The sequence below is a fragment of the Theropithecus gelada genome, chromosome 1 (assembly GCF_003255815.1).
Source record: "Theropithecus gelada isolate Dixy chromosome 1, Tgel_1.0, whole genome shotgun sequence".
In the NCBI taxonomy this organism is placed as follows: Eukaryota; Metazoa; Chordata; class Mammalia; order Primates; family Cercopithecidae; genus Theropithecus; species Theropithecus gelada.
The window spans coordinates 72,188,272-72,210,453 of NC_037668.1; the positions used below are offsets into that span (position 1 = coordinate 72,188,272).

Consider the following 22,182-nt stretch of genomic DNA (forward strand, 5'->3'; position numbering starts at 1 on the left):
ACAGGAGGCCACACTCAGCAAAACTGGGCCCTTATCACAGGAAGCACTCAACACTCACTGGGGTCCCTGGAAGCTTAGGACCCAGGTCATTCGCTTGCACAGCAGCTATTTAGTGAGCACCTTTTACCACGAGTCAGGTAAACATCTAGCTGGCTGCCTGCTAAGGGCCTTGGTTCGGACAAGAAATGAACTCTTTATCTCCATAAACATCTCAGGACTAATGAGATGAAGCAGAGTCCAGTCTGGTCTCCTAGTCCAGCCAGAAACTCTCTTCAAGCTGATACCAGGAATTTTCCCCCCTTACTCACAAAGCATGTAGTAGCAGAAAGTAGCTTCCTGGGTGAGACTCAGAATTCTTTGAGCACCCTGCTCCAGGGCTGGCCTAGAGTTAGCAGGGGTTGCCTCCTCAAGATCACATCTCCTCCTTGACAGGGGCCACTGAGAAAAAAAACCCATAACCTCAACAGTCCTGGTTTGGGGCTGGCCCAGAGCAAGTATCTTCCTCCAGGATCCCAGCTACAGATGTTCCAGGAAAAAGGTACCTGTCTTCTGGCATCCCTCAGGAGCCAGGCCCTGGCAGGGGATGGTGGCCGGGACAGAGGAAAGAATGAGTTCCCTCTGTCTCCTTGAGTCTGTTTTAATGGGGAGCAGTCCATGCTAAGGAGCTCCCTTGGTCATAGGAATGAATCTCTTCAAAAAAAGATGGTCAATGTGGGAAGCATCTCAGAGCTCATCTTCTCCCAATCTACTGCAGGTGCCCAAACTCTGACCCCCAACCAGACTGGTCACAGCCTGGGTTCCCACACTCCCAGGGACAGGAAATACCCTCTGCCACTGAGGTGAGCCTAAACTTGCCTCTCTGACCCTGGTTCCATCCTTGGGGGGGCCCCACGAAATTCAGTCTGCATCTCTCTCCTGCATGGGACAGGATCTCCTGGCTAAAGAAAAGATATCTTGCCCTGCTCCCTGCCACTACGCTACTTCCTCTAGGCTGCACACCTCCAGTGTAGATGTGCCGTGCTATTCTTGCAGATATTCTGCTTTCTCCTACGCTTTGATTAAGGTCTGAGCTTTGGCTTTATTGGTCTTAAAAAAATAAATAAAGCACCTAATGAGATCCACAGGCTTTTTCTCTTCTCCCCTCACCCCGCCCATAGAGAAAGACATGGAAGGGGGACCTTCTCCCCCTGTGAAAACCTCCAGGCCAGAGGAGGGTGGGAGACAAGCTAAGACCAAGCACTGCCCTTCCTTATTCCCTCGGGCTACAGTGCAAGAAACAGCATCTTAACCTTTTCTAGCTCCCCGAGGAGAACATCCTGGAAGTGTGGTCTCTGCCAAGGGTTTTAAAGTCTTTAATTTGATTTCCCTCACATAGGCAATTGTTGTAATTATTCTGATTAGGAATCATTACCCAGTGCAGCCTCTGCACCCGACAGGCACAAAGCATCCAGCGGCAAGCTGCAGTGGGGCAGGCGGGCCCAGCCACAGCTCCTGGAGGAGCTCTCAGCAAACAAAAGCCATCGATGGGGAGTTCTGGGTGAGTTAATGAAGTGCTCACATGCCACAAGAAGCCAACACTAAAGCTAAACAAAAACACCTCCAGTCCCCGGGGCTAGTCCCACAGTACCAAGCTCAGCTCCCCTACCCCCCAGCACACCCAGCACAGGCTACCCCGGAGCCAGCCAGCACAGGGCCATAGGCCAGGAAGGGGTGGGGGCCCCTCTGCCCAACTCCTGGCAGCACTGGGACATCTTGTCAGAAACCCTGACGGGAACAGCTGGAGATGACAGATCAATGGTTCAATACTCTCAACAGCATGTCACTGATGTGACAGCAAATGTTATTCTAATCAAGCCATAATCATAGTCAAATTACACAGCTACATTCTCAGGAGGGGGAGAGAAAGGCAGCAGGAAGGGGTCAGAGGTCAGGAATTAAAGGTCACTCAACCTACCTCCAGCACTTGCTGCAGGCTTGGCTGACCATCCACCATGGCTTGAATAATCCCGGTGAGCTGAAAGGAAAGAGAAATAACTGATGGGTAGAAAACCAGGGTGAAGGGACTCAAGGCTGAACAGAACCCTTTCCTTTCTGTTTTTCTCCTTCTGCTGTAAAGGGCTCTGATCTGGCACTGCTTTAGGTTTAAAGCCCAACTAGAAGACTTGAGAATAAAGACCTAGGACGCAGGACACAATGTGAGCTTCTCCCATAAAATCCTGCCCTGAGATGGGTGTACACATACACACACTGACCACAAGGCATGTTCTCACACCTGTTTCAGCTTTCAGCTTGCAAACAAATTGATGTTACATGTCTTTTGTATTCAATAGGCTCAATAACTTCCCACAATTACAGTTTCAAGTAAATTCAGCTCCTAGCTTCACAGAAGTTCCCGGAAAACTTGGGGAGTTCTCATACAGGACAGGCACACTTGGCTTCAAGTCCACCCCTTCTCTGAGCCTTGGTATCCAGCACTGCCCCCTGCCACACTCTCCCTAACACCTTCCCTAACATCTATGAAGTCCCACAGGCTCCTATCCTTCACCCTGCATACGTGGGTCATCGATATGAACTAGCCAAGCAAGAGACAGAGTCACCTTTAACTGATGGGGAAACTAAGACAAAAAGGCCTAATGTTCAGACTATGACCTAGAGAATTTCTGACTCAGGCCTATGCGCCACCTAGGTCATGCCTGGGTTCAAACAAGTTTGTTGTTTTCCTTTGTTTTGGTTTGGTTTAAAGTAAAAATATCCCTCAGGCACAGACTGGGGGACAGACTACTTAACAAGGATCTGAGGGCATAAGGCCCCCATGTCCTGGACACCAACTGGAAATCACCACCCCCGGCATGTCCCTGGCTACTTTCAGAAAGAGCAGTATCTCAGACTTGCTTGGAAACTTCTTTTTTTTAAAGTGTGTTGGGGGGGGGAGATTAAACTCCAATTAAACTATAATTATACTTAATGAATACCAAATACCCAATGCACAGAAATCTCTGGCTCTAAGTGGGAAGGTTATTTTCTCATGGTGACTTACATGGAATGGTAATATACACCTTTTAGGGAGAAATTTTCATTTTAAAAACGCTGAGCTCCTCTAGGTGGGTTTCTGTAGTTCATCAAGTCATTATTAGGTGGTATTTTAAGGAAGTGTAAGGACACAGCCACTCTATTTTATATTCCAGAAACTGTTTTTATATTAATCTGTATTTTAATTGGGTAACAGCTGCTGCCTACAGACTTCCCATGGTCTAAAAGGAAAATAAATTAGAAAGATTAACTACACTGTTGCTTCGCAAAGCTTTAACCCACAGCATGCCCACCCGGCTGGCACCTCCACACCCTTTCCTTGCTTGGAAGACCAAAGAACTGCCCAGCAGAGGGAGGGCCTGAGTCAAAGAGAAGAAAAGATGGTCCACTAAGGGCTGGGGGGCTGGGGGTGGGGGAGTGCCCTCAGTCAGCAGCTTCAATAATCTTGGAGTACAAAGGACTCCTCCTTTTATTTAGTCAATAACTATTCATAGAAAGTCTGCTGCGGGCTGGGCCACATTACAGGAACTAGGGATCTGGCAGTGAAGAAAAATGTAAAAACTCTGCCCTCATGGAATACGCATTCTCGGCAGCCCCTCCTACGCCCAGCCCCAACTAGTACCCAGAGCCTGTACACCTTCCAGAGCCACAAACTGAGTAAGCAGATACCCTGTTTTGCCTCAGTCATGAAGGGGCCAAAGAGAGTCAGGAGGAGGCTTATTACCAACCCCAGATTAGTGACAGACACCCACAGGCCCACCGCTGTCCGTTCTGGTCCAGCTTCTCTCCTGTTAAGCCTAGGGCTTAGACACACCTTCAAGCCTGGAGCTGAGGCTCAAGATCAGGACCATCCTGGAAAAGGCGGACCACAGCCACTCTCACTTCTTAGGAAGCTCCAGGGTCCAAATGTTAGTCTTGTGTCTGGTCTGAGTTTCAGGGGGCAAGGTAAGGTCCACTTCTTCTCTTGGCTCACACCAACAGTCTCTCAAATGAGCTGAATGCCAAGGGCTTCAAGAAAGTCTCACTCACACAGGAAAGCAATGCACCCTTGCCAAGAGCCCTCCCTCCCTGGAGATAAGGTTTAGGTCAGCACCTGTGTACCCCATAAGCCCCTGCCCTGGGCCCCAGGAAAATCACTGATGTGGGGCAAGAAAATCACTACATCAAAATGGAAAACCAGAGTGCTGCTCCGGGGTTCTGCTGCAGGATGCCTCACTGCAGACTAAGCCCAACTCTCCCACCAGGAGCTGGGGAAATGGAGCTCCAGCATCCTGAGGCTTTCACAAACTCCACTCCAGTGCTCAGTGATCCTAGAATCATCAGCCTGGGAAGAGCCTAGTGAGGTAAGCTCCTTCTCTCGCTATGCTTCCCAGACAACAGCCATTTTCATTTGTGGCCCAGTAAAGCACGGCTCACAGCTGAGTTCCTCAAGGATTTGCATTTAGCCCCCAGAGACACAGGGGCTTGAGCAGTTGGCTCAGCTAGACAAAGCCTTCTCAGGGAAGGCCTCAGGCCCCTGTATTAATCCCTCCAAGGATGGACCACCCCGTATCAGCTCTGCCAAGGCACTGGACAAAGAAGGGATGAAATTAAAGTTAGTTCTGGGCTGGGCGTGGTGGCTCGGCGGGCAATCCCAGCCCTTTGGGAGGCTAAGGCAGGAGGACTGCTTGAGCCCATGAATTTGAAACCAGCCTAGGCAACATAGAGAGACCCCATCTTTTTTTTTTTTTAGTAAAAATTAGTTCGTCTACCTGATAAGAACACCTGTAAGGCTTATACAGGATGCTATGAGGGAACGAGACAATTCTGTTAAATTAATACTGGGAAGTTCTATCTTAGGCCTAACTTAAATCCTTCATGTCACAGTTTAAGCCCAGTCCCACTTGGGTTAATACATGTTTGTAAAAAGCTTTCACTCCTCACAACGAAAGGTACTAGAGCAAAGCCAAGTATTATTAAGCTGAGAACCAGGATTCACAGGCTAAACAGAGCTCAGAGACCTTAGCCACTTAAAGCAGGAGAGGTGAGAGGAAGAATTAATGTGTGCTCTGTGGCTCCTTTCACTGAGGGATTACAGATTAACTCCCACTTCTCCAGACTCAGAAACCACAAGGCAAGGGGCTTTTGACCCTGACTGATAACATGGCTGGTTACTGAGATCCCCTACCCTCACAAGGCCTTTGTCCAGGAATGAGCTGGCTTCATCATAAACACTAGCAACTACAGGAAGCAGCCCAGGAAACTCAGTGCCAATAGCACGTCAGCATCCAGCACTTTCTCCTTTCACAGTTTATCTCCAACACAATCGTATTCTGACACCAAGACAGTTTGTTGATTACATAAGCACTTGTCTCTGGTGTGCAATCTGATAATCAGACCCACTCTTTCTCCTCAGACAAAGAGACCAATAAATCTCACCCTTTATAAGTACAGGTGCAAGACAAAGCCCTTTACTGCATTTAGCAAAATGAGTATTTCTCTAGTTTTCTTCATGATAACAACAACAAAAAGAAGACATGGTTAGGGGCTGTGCAGCAGCCCAGCTGCTAGAGACAGAGACTTGATGAGCTGGAGCAGATTCCAGAGGTCACAGGGAAAGGGCTTGGGAAGGAATGAAACACATCCCATCCTATCTCTGTCAGAACCATGTCTCCAGGCCAACTCTCAACTGAAACTAAAAAAGGACCTCAAGAAGGGTACTAACACTTTCGTAATATGAAGCAATAAAAGTAAGAGTCTCTCTGTGTGTGCTAGAGACTTGTTCAAAGTGGAATCCTTTTTCCTACTGTCCAGTACTGAGCCTGCTTCTCTCCCCACACAAGCATGTGCCCATGTATGTGCACGTCATATGCATGTGCGTGTGCGCGCGCGCGCACACACACACACACACACACACACACACACACACACACACACACACATATATATGCTGGGGTTAAGAACTTCTTGTGCACAAGAGAGAAAATCCTGCCAGAGGAACTACTTAAGTATAATCTGGAGGTTTGGGGTTGTTCCTCACACTTACTAATGAGAGATTTCCTCTGGTTGGAATGACCTCCATCCCTACCCGCAAAAGGCACCAACTGCCAGATTGGATGAGGTCTCAGAATGACAGTCCCCATCCTGTGTCTATGCCTCTTGGAGATACAATTCCATCTGGTATGGAGACAGGGCAAAATTTATATGATCTGCAGTTTTCCAAATAAGACTTCACTTACTCAAAATAACAAGTTAGCAGTATAGTTGTTTTTGGGAGAGACAGAAAATAACTTCTTGACAATATTCATTCATTTAAGGGACACCTATCAAGTGTCTACTTGGTAGCAGACCCTAATGATGGGATGGAGATGGATCAGGTCTAGTTTCTTCCCTCAAAGAACTTATAGTCTAGTGAAGAGAGAGATAAATAATTATAGTATAAATTATCTGATCAGTTCTATGTTGGAATAAGCACAACTCAATCTGAGGATCAGGGAAGGTGACCCTAAGCAGAGTCCTGGAGGTCAAGCAGGAGTTGGCAGGGAGAGTGGGAACTCTGTGCAGGCAGAAGGACCATCATGTGAAAAGACAGACTATAAGAGGGCAACCTCTGGGTGAGGGGAGCTAGGTGGGAGACGAAGCAGAGAGAGATGAGGCTGGTCAAAAAGGGATGGACAAGATCATGGCGAGTTTTGAGCTCTGGAAACCTGAGACAAAATGGCAGACCCAGTGCCTACAGAACAACCACATTTTCACTTTTAGAACAGGCTTCATAATAAGGATCCCAACCACCACTCCTACTCCCCTCCAAATTATGTACGTGCGTCCTTGGGTGAAGCTTTCTAGAAAGAAGAAACTGTTCATCATAGCCTCACAATCCCTCCTCCCATCCCCACAAAAAGTAGCAGCAGCAGCCTCACTCTAAAAGAAGTCCCTCTTCTTCCTATACTCTCAAGCATCCACTCCTGCCCAGGGTCCAGCTCCAGCAGAATTCTGTTCCATTCCTAAACAGGTAGCAAACTTACCAAAATTTGGGCCTGCTTATCTATGTAAGGACAAGAGAACATTAGCCTTTCAGGCCAGTGGAGGGATCAGGGAACTGGCTGGCTTAAAGAAGTCTTTCCTTCCCTTCCCATAAGCAAGGGGATTTTCATCATCATTAAAATGGTGATTTTTCAAATGGGGCAGAAAAGTCAGATTAGCGCCCCCTGGTGGTATAGGTAAATCCCAGGGGAAAGGGGAAAACCCAGTAGAGGAAGGAGCGAACCAGAACGCAACATCATTAGTTGGAGTAACAAAAGGCTTAAGAGGCTAGGCACCTTGGCAGATAGATGCCTACAGCAAAAGCCCCACCTGGGTCAGTTGGCAAACACTGGCATCGAATTCAGAGCAATTTCGAGGCCTCATATCTGGGCTAAGTCAGCCTCAGGGCCTACCAGGGTCAGACACGCTCATTCCCAGCCTTCTCACCAAGGAGATTTTTTGGGATAACTCAAGAACCCCTTTCCACCTATTTCATTCACATGTAGCAGACAGGTGTCTAAATGAAGGCACAAAGTCTCTAATGTACCTCAGCCCCAGACTCTTAAAAGATTCTCATCATCCCTGCTACCACACATTCTTAACCCGATTGCACCACAGCCTGTTGGCCACCACTGAGTGCATTACATGACATGTCACAGGGAAAAGTAGCCACAGAAGGCTTCACACAGTTCTGGGAGTTAGAACTTGCAGGGGCTCCTCCCCTCTGCCAATGGCTCTTTTGAGCCTCCAGCAAGCATCAAAATCTCAGTTAGGCCCAGTTTCACAACCTGTAAAATGGGATCAATACCTCCCTGCTGACAAGGAGGCCAAGTACAGTACCCGCCTAGGATAAGGAGATTTCAGCCTTGGCCAGTCAGGCCTCATGCTTCACTCAGACCACTCTTCTCTTCCCTCGGTGACAGAATGTACCTCCAACAAACAACTTACGCTTCATGCAGGGCCACTTTACAGGAGGACAGAGTAACAATGCCAGAAAGCTAAGAAGGCCTGAACATAACCCTGCCTCGCAAGTGGCTGAAATCTTTACCTCTTGCCCAGGGGCTCTAAGGGAAATTGAACTGGAAAGAACTTGAACCCCAGAAGTGCCATTCTGCTCCTGGTCTCCAAGTGCCAGTCACCAGGAAGGGATGCTGGGGAAGCAGGGGTAGACTAAGCCACTGCTCTCCCTGGGTCCCCAGTAACAACAGTGACCTGAGTGGAGCGTCAGACTTTATAAAACCTAACTGCTAGGTCCAGTGCGCACTTGCCTTAAGCACTGATAATCCCTATGCTTTCTCTAAGTGGCCTATATAGAGCACCAAGGATTCCAAAATTCCCCTCCCAGCAGCCCTTGCTGCCCACTTCTAGGGCTCTTACCTCTGTACAGAATGGGGTAAGCTGTGGATGGACTACAGGCTGGACATACATGTGAAAGGTAGACTCAATCTCCATGGTCCGGCCATTTAGCTTCAAGATGGGGAACTCGATGATTTCCTGGAGTGCCAAAGATACAGAAAAGGAAAAATAAGTTATTGTAATCGACCGTTTCCAACGGTAGCTCCAAGTCAACAAAAAATGAGTGTTTTGGGTTCATTAGCTCCTGCCAGGCCAAACCCAAGACTGAGTGAAACGGCACCAGCAGTTACAATCCTAACCCTCCCACTGCTAATATCCTCATAGGTTCCAGGGACTGGACACAGCCCTCAACCCCACTGTTTCTGGAAACGGGAAGGAAGACAGTGGTGCCATCTGCCCCAGTTTCTCCAACTGGTTCTCTAGCAGAGGCTTGCTAACTCAAGCCCCTAAGAATACCCCCTTCTTTCTCTTGCCCAGGTCCCTGTCCTGAAATGGGTCTGATCTCCTGCCATATAGACAACCAGCCATCAGACCAATGCGTAGATTTCCTTGTATGAAGTTTGAACCAAGCTGGTAAGTTTCTTCATTATTTCTTAATTTTTTAAAAAGATAAAAAAGCCAAAGGGGATCCCAAAGAGAAGGAGAAAAGTGAGTAACAGTAACAGGAGCTAGCACCTCCCACCTTTCAGGCAGTACACACTCCCCCTACACCGCCAGCCCAATTGCTTAGCCAGCCCTTCCCAGTCCACTGAAACATAATGGAAGAGAAGGAGGAGGAGTGACAATTTGTTTGGAGTCTCTAAGATTAATTTGTCTCTGCTATTTAATAGAGATGCACAGCACCAAGGTCCTGGTGTGCAAACAGGCTTGCAGAACGCTGGCTGTGCAGCACGCCTCATACATCGCTCCTGGGAAGGGAGGAACACACCAGAGGGGGGAGAGGGCAGGAGAGAGCACATGCGTACCAGAGAGAAGAGGGAAAGCAAGGAGAGAGAATAAAAAAAATTATTGCTTTTTAATATTCAAAAACAGTTTGCAAAATTTAATCAAAGCAGAGGAAAAGCTAACATTTTTACCACTTTGACATTTTTATTAGCGCTTTCATAAATTTTTAAAACATGAATGGAATTAGTTTACAACACACACACACAAAAACTGCCCTGAAAACATCTGGAAGAGACAAATAGGAAATAATAAAAAAAATAAATAAAAGCAAAATTCTCTGAGAAAAATTAGCATGTGGAAAGGGCCTCCACTGCAGAGAGAAAGAAAGGGGGCTCTGCCCATTCAGTGGCCCCAATAGCTCCGGCAGCACCCCTTCCCCAGGTCCTTCATTCTGGAGAAGACCTTTCCAGTATCATTAAAATCGAAGTAAACTGGTTCTCTCCAGAGACAGCCTGGAGAAGCAACACGAAACAGATGACACCTGACTGCACTTAGGAAATGAATGGCTGGGAAAACACAAGGAGAAATGGTCAATCTCCTTGATGTCCCAGGAAAGTCAGGCATCCTCCCCGCAAAACATACCCACTAATATTGGGCTTGTTTTTAAAGCATCTATTTCAATCCAACACATAACAGCAGGACCGAAAACCAAATCAAGTCCGTCAGATTTCATGCTAGAGAGATTCAAAGATTCTGGTTGCCTTGTCTCTGTGGGCTGATCTCCAAAGATGAGGAAGCTGACAGGATCTTACTCCCAGAGATAGAAAGGGCAAAATGGCTGCAAGGCTGAGGCAGAGGGGAGAGAAGGGAGGCCCAGGCTGCTGCTTAGACCAGGTGATACCTCTCCTCTCAAGGTGAAGAGAGGGGAACACTCATTTCCCAATTCCCTGGACCTTCTGTTCCCCATGAAGCATTACATACAGAGTAAACGGGGGTTTGGAACTGAATAACAAAATTGAACACACACCAAAAAAACACACATTGGTCCCCCTGCAAAAAATCAGGTATCCAGGATTTCCAAGAGCCAACTCTGAGGTGTGGCCCATGAGTCAGGCTCATCTGACTCCTGAGTTTTCTGATGTGTCCTTCCTCTCCCCCTAAGTAGAAGAAACACTTCCTCAACAGAAAGAGCTCTATAGCCTGGTGAGTTTGGCTGCCCTGGTGTCTAAGGAAACAAATACAGCCAGCTCCTCACTAACAATGTTAGCTGGACCCACAATGAAATTTAACCTGTGACACAACTGTACTTTTCATTTAAACTTTCATTTGGAGAGCAGCAGTGTTTGGAGACCTACAGTTTGTCCTGCTAATAAAGACAAGTGTTGGGACCTTTAAGGATGTCATTCATCTTTGGCTTCTTATTAAATTCAATTTTCTTAAGCCCATGATACATTATGAAATTAGGAGTTGACATTCCTCTGGAAATAAAAATATCTATCAAACATAAATAGAAAAAAACCCTCTATTACCAAGAATTTATGGCTTAAAGTTGATCTCTTTCCACTTTTTTACAAGCACATGGTTTGTTTTAGATATCCGAAATGCTATTATAGATCTAGGATTTCATTAGTATTTATTATAAAATACTATGTGCTTCAGCTTCCACTCTGACCAGCACCAAGTCAGCATCCCCAGCACACTCTCTAGAAACCTGGCCTTTGGGTTTCCCCATTGCAGCAAATAACAGCAAATACTGCAGCTCAATATTCAGACTTTCCTGATGTTCGCTTCCTCACCCAGAGGGAAATGGGGCCAACTAAGTGCTGAGACTCAGAGCCATGCTCCCAGAGAGGAAGAACAAGCCAGACTCGCATCCATGCACAAAAAAAAAAGGAAGGGGGTAGGTCCCTGAAATTCTCAGGGGGCCTAGACCCAAGGCCCAGGACACGTCAAATTTGGCCTATTATAAACATATCTCTGATAATGCTAGCTTATCAGCCAAGCCTTCTTCCCAAGACCAAGAAGAGGCAGTTTCAAGGGCCAGTCTCAAAACATGACTTTTCAGGGGCCCTTTCTCCACAACATGAGGAGCTGTTGTAACAATGAGCCTGCACACTGGCATATTCACTTGAGCCACTGAGGATGCAAAAGAGAAGCTTCTGAGAAAAGACCCTCTGAGAAGTTACAGAAGCAAGGACCTCACTGAGGCACTTCTTACCTTCCCATGTTGCCCAGTCAGTACTTCCATACTTCCCAGAACCTTAAAATACTGGCCCAAACAGCCCAGTAGTGGGAGAGGTGCCCCAATCTGCATCAAGTTGGCACAACTCTGCAGCCAGGGCACCTGGAGCATGACAAACATTTTGACGATTTTTAGCTGATAATGATCAGAGATGGAACCCCATTGCTACAGGTTAGTGGCATTAATCCCAACACAAAGATTTGTGACAATGTGCCCAAGTGCCAGCCACTATGTCCAGTGGCTCAGATAATGAAACTGTTATTCCTGACCCTCACCTTTTCTCTCAGCCAATTTCATCACTCCCCTAGGAAGGTTTATTTCAGAAACAGTTTTGTGTAAAAGTAGCACCAGGAAGGAAGGAAGGACCAGTCATATTTACCAGCCCTCTTTCCCTATCCTAATAAGAGCTTCACAGTTCTTTGCCTTTGTATGCCATTTGCATTTAATTAAACTACCTGAGTGCCTACTTTGTGTAGGCTATCAGACAGGGGCTGGAGCAGGACTAGAGATAAGATGTAGTCTCCACTTTGGAGAAGTGCATGGACTATGAGTAGAAAAGACAGGCAAACAAATAAAGAACAGTACACCGTGATAAATACCTTAGTGGAGGGACGTACACTGTGTTATGTTTTTCCATTTACAAAAGCGTAGTTTCACATACATTTTCTTATTTTACCTTCCTTAATACTAGGAGATAGGTTACATCATCACCACCATCACCATCTTCAGGTCATAAATCAATACTATTAAGCATCCACTATTCACCAGGCAGGGGCTGGCTGTAGACACAGAGATGAATATAATGAAAGGTGGCTTCTTTCTCTGAGATGCTCAAGTCTGGGCAATGGGTGGAGAGGAGCTGGCCTCCAGTGCTCTCCAAGACACGTGGAAAATGCAATCATTTTATTCCATTTATTGTATACTACATGGCAGATACTGTGCTAAGAGGAATGATCTCATTTAATCCTCCTAACTCATGAGGTGGGAATCATAGTCATCCCTATTTCACAAATAAACTAAGGCCCAAAGATGTTAATTCACTTGCTCACACTTACGCTGCTTGTGAGGGACAGAGCTGGAACTCCTAAAGGGGAAAATGAGAATGAGACTTAAAAACTGAGTAGGATTAGCAGCTTTCAAAATCTGAAGGGTCAAGAAAGATCTGGTTCTCTTAGTCTAAAAGGTTATCCTGTAGAGAACTCAAGTCTACTATCTCCTAGAAACAGAGTCTGCTCTCAAATTTTAAGAGCAATGAATGTGGACTATCCAGGCAGAAAAGTTCTAGAGGTTTGCTACTGAAAAGATTCCACCATGGCTGCAGTAACACAGATGGCAAGGCAGGAACCATGTGCCTTCAGTGTGATCTCTAGCACCTAATTCCTATGCTGGCACACCAGCTTCACTCTCTCAACTTTTGTTGGGTAAACATATGAAAGAGCTGCTAAGTGGAGGATACAAGCCAAGGGCCTGGCTGTACCAGAAGACACAAAACTCTCCGCAGAATCAGAGAGGGGAAATGATCTGCCTAAGATGTCAAAGATGGTCAGTGATACAGCCAGGATTCAAACCCAGACATTTAACAGTTCAAAGCACTTTCTATCAGATCTACTCTCATCTCTAAGTGGTTTCCTCCCTCAACTACTACAAACCACCAAATCCCAGTCTTACCTAGGGTAATCAACCATCTTGTTGATCAGGACCAAGGGTTTCCTGCAACATGGACTCTTCTTTTTTTTGAGATGGAGTCTCGCTCTGTCGCCCAGGCTGGAGTGCAGTTGCGCGACCTTGGCTCACTGCAAGCTCCGCCTCCTGGGTTCATGCCATTCTCCTGCCTCATCCTCCCGAGCAGCTGGGACTACAGGCGCTCGCCACCACACCCGGCTAATTTTTTGTATATTTAGTAGAGACGGGGTTTCACCACGTTAGCCAGGATAGTCTCGATTTCCTGACCTCGTGATCCACCCGCCTCGGCCTCCCAAAGTGCTGGGATTACAAGCGTGAGCCACCGCGCCTGGCCAACATGGACTTTCAATGCTAACACTGAAACACCGTTCACAAACTACCTATAGCACTGGGCTGTCTGCCAATGGTGCATGAAAACTGGCCATAACTTAACAGCTAAGAACAAAAGCCTCAGAATTGGGATTTTTCAAATATCCAAGGTTCCAAACCTATTGTACCTACTGTCTCCCTCAATATTGTTGAGGGGAGAGAAGACAGAAATAAAAAAAAAAGCACCAAACAAGCATTCATCTACCTTGTAAAATGGGTTGGAGCAGGTATTTCAAACCTAGTTTTTTTTTTTTTTTTTTTTTTTGAGTCGGAGTCTCACTCTGTCACTCAGGCTGGAGTGCAATGGCACAATCTCCGGCTCAATGCAACCTACACTTCCCAGGTTCAAGCAATTCTCCTGCCTCAGCCTCCCGAGTAGCTGGGATTACAGGCACCCGCCACCACGCCCGGCTATTTTTGTATTTTTAGTAGAGACAGAGTTTCACCATATTGGCCAGGCTGGTCTCAAACTCCTGACCTCATGATCCGCCTGCCTTGGCCTCCCAAAGTCCTGGGGTTACAGGCTTCGGCCACCGCGCCCGGCCCCTAACTGCTCTCTAATTGCTCAGCTAGGAACCCCCAATGATTTCCTTCATAAACGGAGGACACAATGGCAACAGCATTTCAAATGAAATTTCACACCCACAATCAGTAGATTACAAGAAATAAATCTGTAAGTTGCTTTTGGGGTATTCAAACTCCCTTCAACTACAGTGTCTGCAGCAATACAAACACATTTGAAGACAGAACAACAAGAAGAGGATTTAAGTAGAAGGGACTTAGGTTAGACTGTTGGAATTCATAAAAATGGGACAGAGGGTTTATAAATTCTGGTTTTTGTTTGTTTGTTTTTGAGACAGGGTTTCGCTCTGTTACTCAGGCTAGACTACAGTGGCACGATCTCAGCTCACTGCAACCTCCGCCTCCCAGGTTCAAGTGATTCTCATGCCTCAGCCTCCCAAGTAGCTGGGATTACCACACCCAGATAATTTTTGTGTTTTTACTAAAGACAGGGCTTCGCCATGTTGGCCAGGCAGGTCTCGAACTCCTGGCCTCAAGAGATCTGTCCACCTTGGCCTCCCAAAGTGCTGGGATTACAGGCCAGAGCCACTGCGCCCAGCCCAGAGGGTTTAATAGAGTAGCATTCTAGCCCTTTTTCCCTAGGCGTAGATTCTCCTCTGCCTGAGCTGATGTTTCTATGTCCTATCTGAAATAAGAGAATGATCAGATAATTTTTCATGGCTTCCCCCTCTTAACCTAGGAAGAAGGAACTGGTTTTCCTTCATAACAACTAATCTATTCCTTCAACCCTTGGAAGAAAATTCCAAAAAGTGTGTGTCCCTGCACTGAAAGGTTTGATAAAATCTAAAAGCAACACATAACACAAGGTAGAAAATGCAGTCCCTGACAAATATGTCGGTTCTACCCAAATATTTAGTTTTGGATAAAAGTCTCATGCAAAGATGGGCCCTTTCTCCAAGGATCAAGGAGCCTCCCGGCCACAGGGAAGAGGGGAAGTTGGATGGGAAAAGTGAGGGCTACACTGGGCAATGGGGTACGGTTTGCAATAACAGTTTCTCCCTTGGAAAAAAAAAAAAAAAGACATTTTATGCACAAGGAGCTTATTTCTTAAACAAACACTCATGGTTTTGATTTACACCACAGTCTGCTCCTAAATAATTTATGGCGGGTTAAATTTATTGCCAAGCCCTGGCTGGCTGCAAATTCGAATTGCCAAATAATTAGATTTTAGGGCAAAGCTTATAAATTACCCGTCGATTTGTCCGGACTTGTTTGTCAGTTGCTTTGTGCTTCGGGTCATCTTTGGCATTTGGCTGTTTGGGTTTTAATTGCTGATTTACACTTTGACAGATGAGAGCTGATGCTCGAAGTTTCAGGACAAGGAAGGGTAAAAAATCGGAGCTTTAAAAGCCTGATTTTTCACCTACATGTCCCCCCTCCCCATCTCCATAGACCCCAAAGCAATTAAAATATAGAAAAGAGGCTGAAAATAGACACTGCTATTCTTTATTCGAGGAAGGTATGGGCGCAGAGTGAATTATAATTTACCTTTATGGAAATCTGAATTTTTCAAACAACACAATACCAATAAATGAAGCAGACAAAGTCTTAGAAACCACATCCTCACCCGAGGTGTGCACACCTGCGTCTACCTCTGTATGCACATGACTCAGAAACAGCCACAGTTCAAACATTTTTACATACTCAATTGTAAATAACTTCAGATATTAGTGGCCTCTGGGAAGCCGACCCTTCAGGGCACCAACAACCAAATGATTTCTTTGTAGCTACCTGTATACACACATTTGTCATGAAATTAATTTAAACAAATCTCAGGTTATGTGCTAGAGAGGTCCCCTGGAGGCATCACTAAGGAAGGGGCTAGAAGTGCAAGGGTGCCAAGCCCAAAAAATCTCTCTGGATAGTACCCTGGCTCTATCACTATGTTGGTAAGAGGGCCTGATCTCTCTGTTTCCCAGAGAAGCAGGGCCTGCCTCCCAGTCACCTGCTGTATCCCAACAGCTTACAATGAGGTTGTGGATCAGAATAATACTAGTACTAATTCTACGAATAAGAGCTAATACCTATAAGCCATTACATATCGAACACTGTTTTGAGCATTTAATATGTTTAACTCAGTTTATCCTCCCATCAGTCCTGTAAGAATGGTGCTATTATTAACCCCACTTTGCCAATAAGGCAACTGAGGCATAAAAGAGTACAAGGAACTTGCCCAAGGTCATACTACCAGTAGGTAGTCACGACTCAAATCCAGACAGTCCAGTTTTGGAGTCCATGCTTTTAAACACTATGCTTTACTGATTCTCATCAGAACAGCGTCTACCTCAGCTCCCCTCACTTTGAAGGTCCCAAGTCCACATTCTGGGACTTGGGCACATGTAGCCAAAGCCTGTTCCATCAGTCACCCAACGAAATGAAGGAAAGGCATGAGTCTTGCTCAAGATCACAAGACGAATTAGAGACTTAGTTAGACAAAGACCATTTTTCAAACCAATCCAAATATTGCCTTAAGATACACTAGCTGGGGGTGAAGAAATGGCGGTGAGTAACAAGTGATCAAGACAGGACCAGGCCCACTCAGGCAGACTGAGAGTTCTGGTCAGACCACTTGACCAGGAGCCCAGGGAAGCTGGCTGGGCTACAGAAGGCCTTACTCAGTAATCCCCATCCATAGCCCCAGGGACTGCTGATCTCTTCACAGAATACTGCATGCCCGTGGGGTGGTTCATAGATTCCCTGTTCTCTGCCCACAAGTGACAGCCAGCAGCCAGGAAGGTAAACAGTTGTGCTGGCATGACAATAGATTTTTTAAAATTCACTGACTAGTAAGCAAGCAATACACAGACTGATACCCCCCCACAATGCACTGAACACATTTCTCATACATTGTCCCATATGATCCCACATCTCTGTGAGCAGTTTTACAGATGAGAAAGCTAAGAGGGTCAACTGTTGTCAAACCACAGTCCCATCACTTGAGAACCTGTTAGAAATGCAAATTTCTGGCCTCCACCCTAGCCTTTCAGAATCAGAAGCCCTGGGGATGGGGCCAGCAGCCTTGGTTTTAACTGCCCTCCAGGTGACTCTGATGCTTGCTGAAGTTTGAAGTTTGAGAACCGCTGGTCCAGACTACAGCAGTGTTTCTCAGACTTCAAATGACCTGAGGAATGTGTCAGATTGCAGATTCTATCTCAGCTCTGGAGTAGGGCCTGCCTGACATTCTGCATTTCTAACAAGCTCCCAGGTGATAAGGATGCTGCTGGTTCTCAGACCACAATTTAAAGAGCAAAGGTGTAGTCTAGAACATCTATGTGACTAACTCCTTATCGCTGAGGTACTGACCAAGTGAGAATCAGAGCCCAAGGCTCTCAGCTCCCCTCGCAGAGTGAACCCTTACTTGGCCCACTTTAAGCACCCGAGTCAAGCCCTCTAAGTCTGCTAACCATCCCTAGCTCTTACTGCCAACATTTCATCCACCTTGCTGCCAAGAGCTAGGGCAGAAAAACAGGCCTGTCACATCCAAGAACTTCATAGAGTAGACTGGCACATCTCTGTCAGGAAGCGAGCAAAAAGTCTTCTTGTCATGGCAGTGCCTGCCTCCTTTCGGAATACTGTCAAGACCAGGGCATCAGCTACCCTCAGAGTGCTCAGCACACTACTGTCTCAGCCCTGCAGAAAAAAACCTTCCTCTGTCCAGATGGAAGCAGGACTGGATACCTCTCCTATGAGAAGACCACTCATTACATACACAAGCCAGGAGCTTATCTGGTCTATCTAACTGCCTCTGGTCCTGAGAAAGGCCTCTCCAACCCTGGCCACAAATTTGGAGCTGCATTACAGAATTCCTGTATATCCTAAGGCACCTGCTTGGGGACTCCTTGCTATCCTCACCAGCCACCACATTCAACACCATACACCATGAATTTCCTTTCAGGTCTGCCCCCGACATTGTTTCTCCAGTCACATTACCTTTCCAGTGAAAGTAGACCTGATCAAAATGCCATGTTTCATCTCATTCATCAGCCCTGCCCACCATCTGCAACTACCAATCCCGTTCAGTTGATCAGTTGGCCTTTAAAATGCTACTAGTGCTGTGAACAATGCAGACACGGTTCCTGCATTTCCAGACAATGCAATCTCAAATCTTGGCTCTGTTTTGTCACACTTTTAGAGAGCAAGATTCCAAGCTTTCTAGCCAGTTACTATCCTATCTACCTAACCATCACTACCTACCTCCTGTAGGCCAATGGCCAAACAATGCATCAAATAGGTCCTAGAGGAATAACTACCCACATTACCGCTAAGGAACTCAACTACAACAGCGCTGCCTGTTATGTTCTCCCTGATACGGATCTTCTACTCAGAGTACCCCATTTACAACAACTATAGATTCCATGCGCCACTCCTTAAGAAACCTCAGTACCACTGACTCCTCAGTAGCCCACTAGTATCCAAAAGAGTTATGAGCTACATAAGAACATGGTTCTCAAGCTTGTTTCCTTCCCAGCACACCTAAAGGTTACAACATGTAACTTCTCCCCATTTTCACCATCGCCAACCAACTAACAACCTAGTCCAACCCACTAGCATCTCTCTCAAGTACTGCATCTGTACCAGTCTCCCAACATACATTTTTAACCTCTTGGAACAACTTCCTTTCAATTCCCATAAACTTTGGTTTACAACATCTATTTCTGTTTCTTCTTTTCCACTCAGTAACACATTCAAATTTCCTTTTCAGGCTCCCCAACTGTACCCCCATTGTAGAGTATGAACGCTCCTTTACTTTCAGCAACATCGGCATCTCCAAATAAGTGCCTCTGCCAGCACCGAACCCTCAGATTAGCCCTTGGCTGGAATGGCCTTCCAGGACTAGATACTGACCACAGCACAACAACAGAAGTAGAGCCACTTGTGTATCAGATCTGTTTTGCCGCCCACTGACCTTCCAGATCTCCTTACTGGCCAACTACATGCAGGGACAGGACTAAAACAGCAGCCTATCCCAAGGCACCTCTACATCCAAATAAAAGCTGCCCTGATGTTTGTCTCTCCCTCCAGATTTCTCCTTTCTGATTTACCTCCTTTCTGACTCTCCCAACACCTGACAGGGTTTTGTCCATGGCAGCAGCATCAATACATATAAACGCCTTTCTGCCTGTGCCAGCCTGTTCACCCTTCTGCTGCAGACCTGCCAGCCTTTGATGGGGGGGGAGCTGGTGTCAACGTGGGTACACTCTTGTTTCAGGCTTTCAGGTTATGGCCCGATTTTCACAGCTAGAGCTCAAAATTCATCACATAAATGTAAGGCTGTGGGGGTTTTTTAAGTATTGTGAACACCCAGGATAAGAGGATAAAAAATAATCATCCCAATGGCATCTTAATCAAAATGATGCAAGATCCTTTTTCCCAGTGAGACACAGAGATGGAGAAAGGGTCTCCTGATATCAGTTTCCTCATGTCAAACAATGGAGATCAGTCTACAAAAGAAACGTAATCAAGAGGGGAGAGGAAAAGCAGGGCAGGAAGGAGGTAGGGAGAAGTGAAGCCTATGGACTTAACCTAAACACTCTTAGATTTCACTTCCCCCACTGCCCCCACTTTCCGACCTGCTGGCTTGCTTTTTATGGCTATACCTGTTGCCAGTGCTCAGAGGAAGCTCAGCCTCCACCCCCATGCCCTCCAGTCCCTTCTGCTCCCACTAATCTCCACATTACCCAGACCTTTCTGCCTCTTCATCAGTCACTCCTTCCACACTAATCTCAATGTTAGTCAGTCAGATGTTTATCTTTTTGAAGGGTCTAAACCTCCCTGGTCTATTGAAGGTGGGTCCTAGCAGATCCAGATCCAAATTCCCAGTTTTTTTTTTTTCTTTAAGTAGGTGGAAGGTGAAGGGGAGGCGTCATGTCATGTCATTCCCTAGCCTCTGACTCTTCCTGGAGACCTAGCAGCCCACCCAAATGCTATGCTGAGGTATCAGCCTCCTGAAAATGCCTCAGAGCCTTAGTCTCCCTGAAAATACCTCAGAGCCTTAACTCACACCATATCCACTTTCACCCACACCCTTTTACCCACATTTTATTGGGTAAGATGCTCTTAAGCCTCTTCTAGCTTTTGTACTTTCACTTATAGCATCCCAATAAGACCTTCTAGCTCAAATGTGAGAAACAGCATAAAACTGACATATATAATCCAACTAACTGAACAGTGAAATACTTGCCAGGTTCCAAGTCTTTATTCTCCTTCTACCTCATTTGCAACGTTTCCACAAACAAGCCTGCAATCAAGGTCAGTTTTTCCAGACTTAGGCCATTGCATTCTGGCTTACTATGTGAACCCCTTCTTCTTTTCCTGCTATAATAGTTCTGAACAGCCTCAGGCCCACTTGGCCCTCTCTGGTCTCCTGAATTTCTTACAACATGAAAACTCTGCAGCCCTCCCGCACACTGTGAGCAGGGCTGATCATTCCCATCCTTTGTGCCCCACTGTACCCAGCACTTACCCATGTCATGGTAGTTCTCATACGGCCTAATGGTTGTCACACAAATGTCTGCCCTCCTTGACTATGAGCTCCTTGAGGGGAGGGACCATTTCCTGTCTTTATACCCCCAGCATCTAACACAGAGCTTGAAGTTACTATCCAAAGAGTAAAAAGAAGCCTTTTCATTGCCTCTAAGGTGGTTATAATGAGGTCTTACCCATTCCTTTGCTGACTTAGCTGGTTTTGTCATGTCCAACAAAAACTTTAAAAGGCAGCTCAGTGTCACTGTTATTTTACAGTCCCTGATTTCATTCACCATTTATCAATGGCCCTATTCTTTAGAGCTCTTCCCCACCACCAACCTTAGCCCAGTGTCTAAAAAATCTGCATTCCAACAGCTGTCTCAGCCCTGGGGAGGCCACCAGGATAATAAGAGGCTGGGGGGATGTTTCCTGATTTGCACTAAATTATGTGGTGATTTTGTTACCAGTGACTCAGTGTTCCCCAAGGAAAGTTCCTGGTCCCACCCCCAGGCAACTCCACAGCCTACTACACACCATGGCAGCTTAAAGGTATAAGCCCTGGGGAAGGTGGAGAAGCAGTCTGAATAGAGCAAATAAACCGCTTCGATCCTGCCTCTGCTATGCCAAACACACAAGGCAGCGCCACCATGCATCAGTGCTCCATTCCCTGAGATGTATATTTTACTTCTACGTTGCTATGTCTGCTCCAAATACAGACAGGCCCTTCGTGAAGTCGCAATATGGCCAAGACTCGGACACAGCAAACGCTTGTTCCCATTCCGGGAGTACTAGTGAGGAGCCACAGTGGGAGCCAGGGGGAGGCCCAACCTTATGAGGGACCACCAGGAAACAGCAGCCTGTGGAGGAAGACGGCTTTGGAAGGAGGAGGGGCAAGTACCACATTTATGGAGGCAGTGACAAAAAAGACAAAGGGGCCTAGTGGGCTGTCCCATTCCCACCATCACTGGCCATCAATAGAGGAATTCATTTATAGTGACCCTGAAAGAAGAGATGTGTTAAAGTAGAGATATAACTAAAAAGAAAGGCAATAATTGCACTGATGGGCAGGGGAAAAATTATTCCAGGAGTCAGGAGCCTGTGCAAGAACACTTAAGGCTCACACAGTCGTCATAACTCAGCCCCCTCAAGCATTTTGTGCTCTGCTTATGGTGTTAACTTTAATGTCTTAACATATAACACCATCCACACTAACACAAAATACTACACACGCCAGATGAGGCTGAGTTATAGTTGCTGTGGGAAGCATAACTTTGAATTTCCTGATTTTGGTGCATTTAATCTCAACCATAATGTTACATTAATGTCGGTATTGCATTTCATTTCCCAGTTTAGAAGAATAGCGTCAGTGCCTTCGCCTGTCTGTACAGAAAAAAGTGCGTGCTAACTGGGGCCACAGACAGAGGGACCGCAATCCAAGGATTAGGCTCTCCAGGAAAAAGACCTGGGCCCCATCCCTCCTGACTGGAGGAGTTACAACAAGGACAAGCAAATGGGAAGGGAAGGGTGGGTTCTTTCTCCAGGGAATTGCTTTTCTGTTCACTTAGTCA

At 46.3% G+C, this 22,182-nt stretch overlaps 1 protein-coding gene across 8 annotated transcripts in view; it reads right to left on the bottom strand.

Moving 5' to 3' along the window:
* Nucleotides 1–22,182, bottom strand: part of ERI3 (ERI1 exoribonuclease family member 3) — a 135,655-nt gene that overhangs the window by 90,864 nt on the left and 22,609 nt on the right. For 7 of the 8 annotated variants that reach the window (XM_025378167.1, XM_025378207.1, XM_025378178.1 and 4 more), the window contains 2 exons: nt 8,410–8,526; nt 1,955–2,014 (listed from right to left, as the gene is read on the bottom strand). In XM_025378167.1, the coding sequence (XP_025233952.1) occupies nt 1,955–2,014; nt 8,410–8,526 (177 nt within the window). Of the gene's footprint in view, nt 1–1,954; nt 2,015–8,409; nt 8,527–11,491; nt 11,811–22,182 lie in introns of those variants that run through there. The other variant, XM_025378188.1, reaches the window with a different exon arrangement.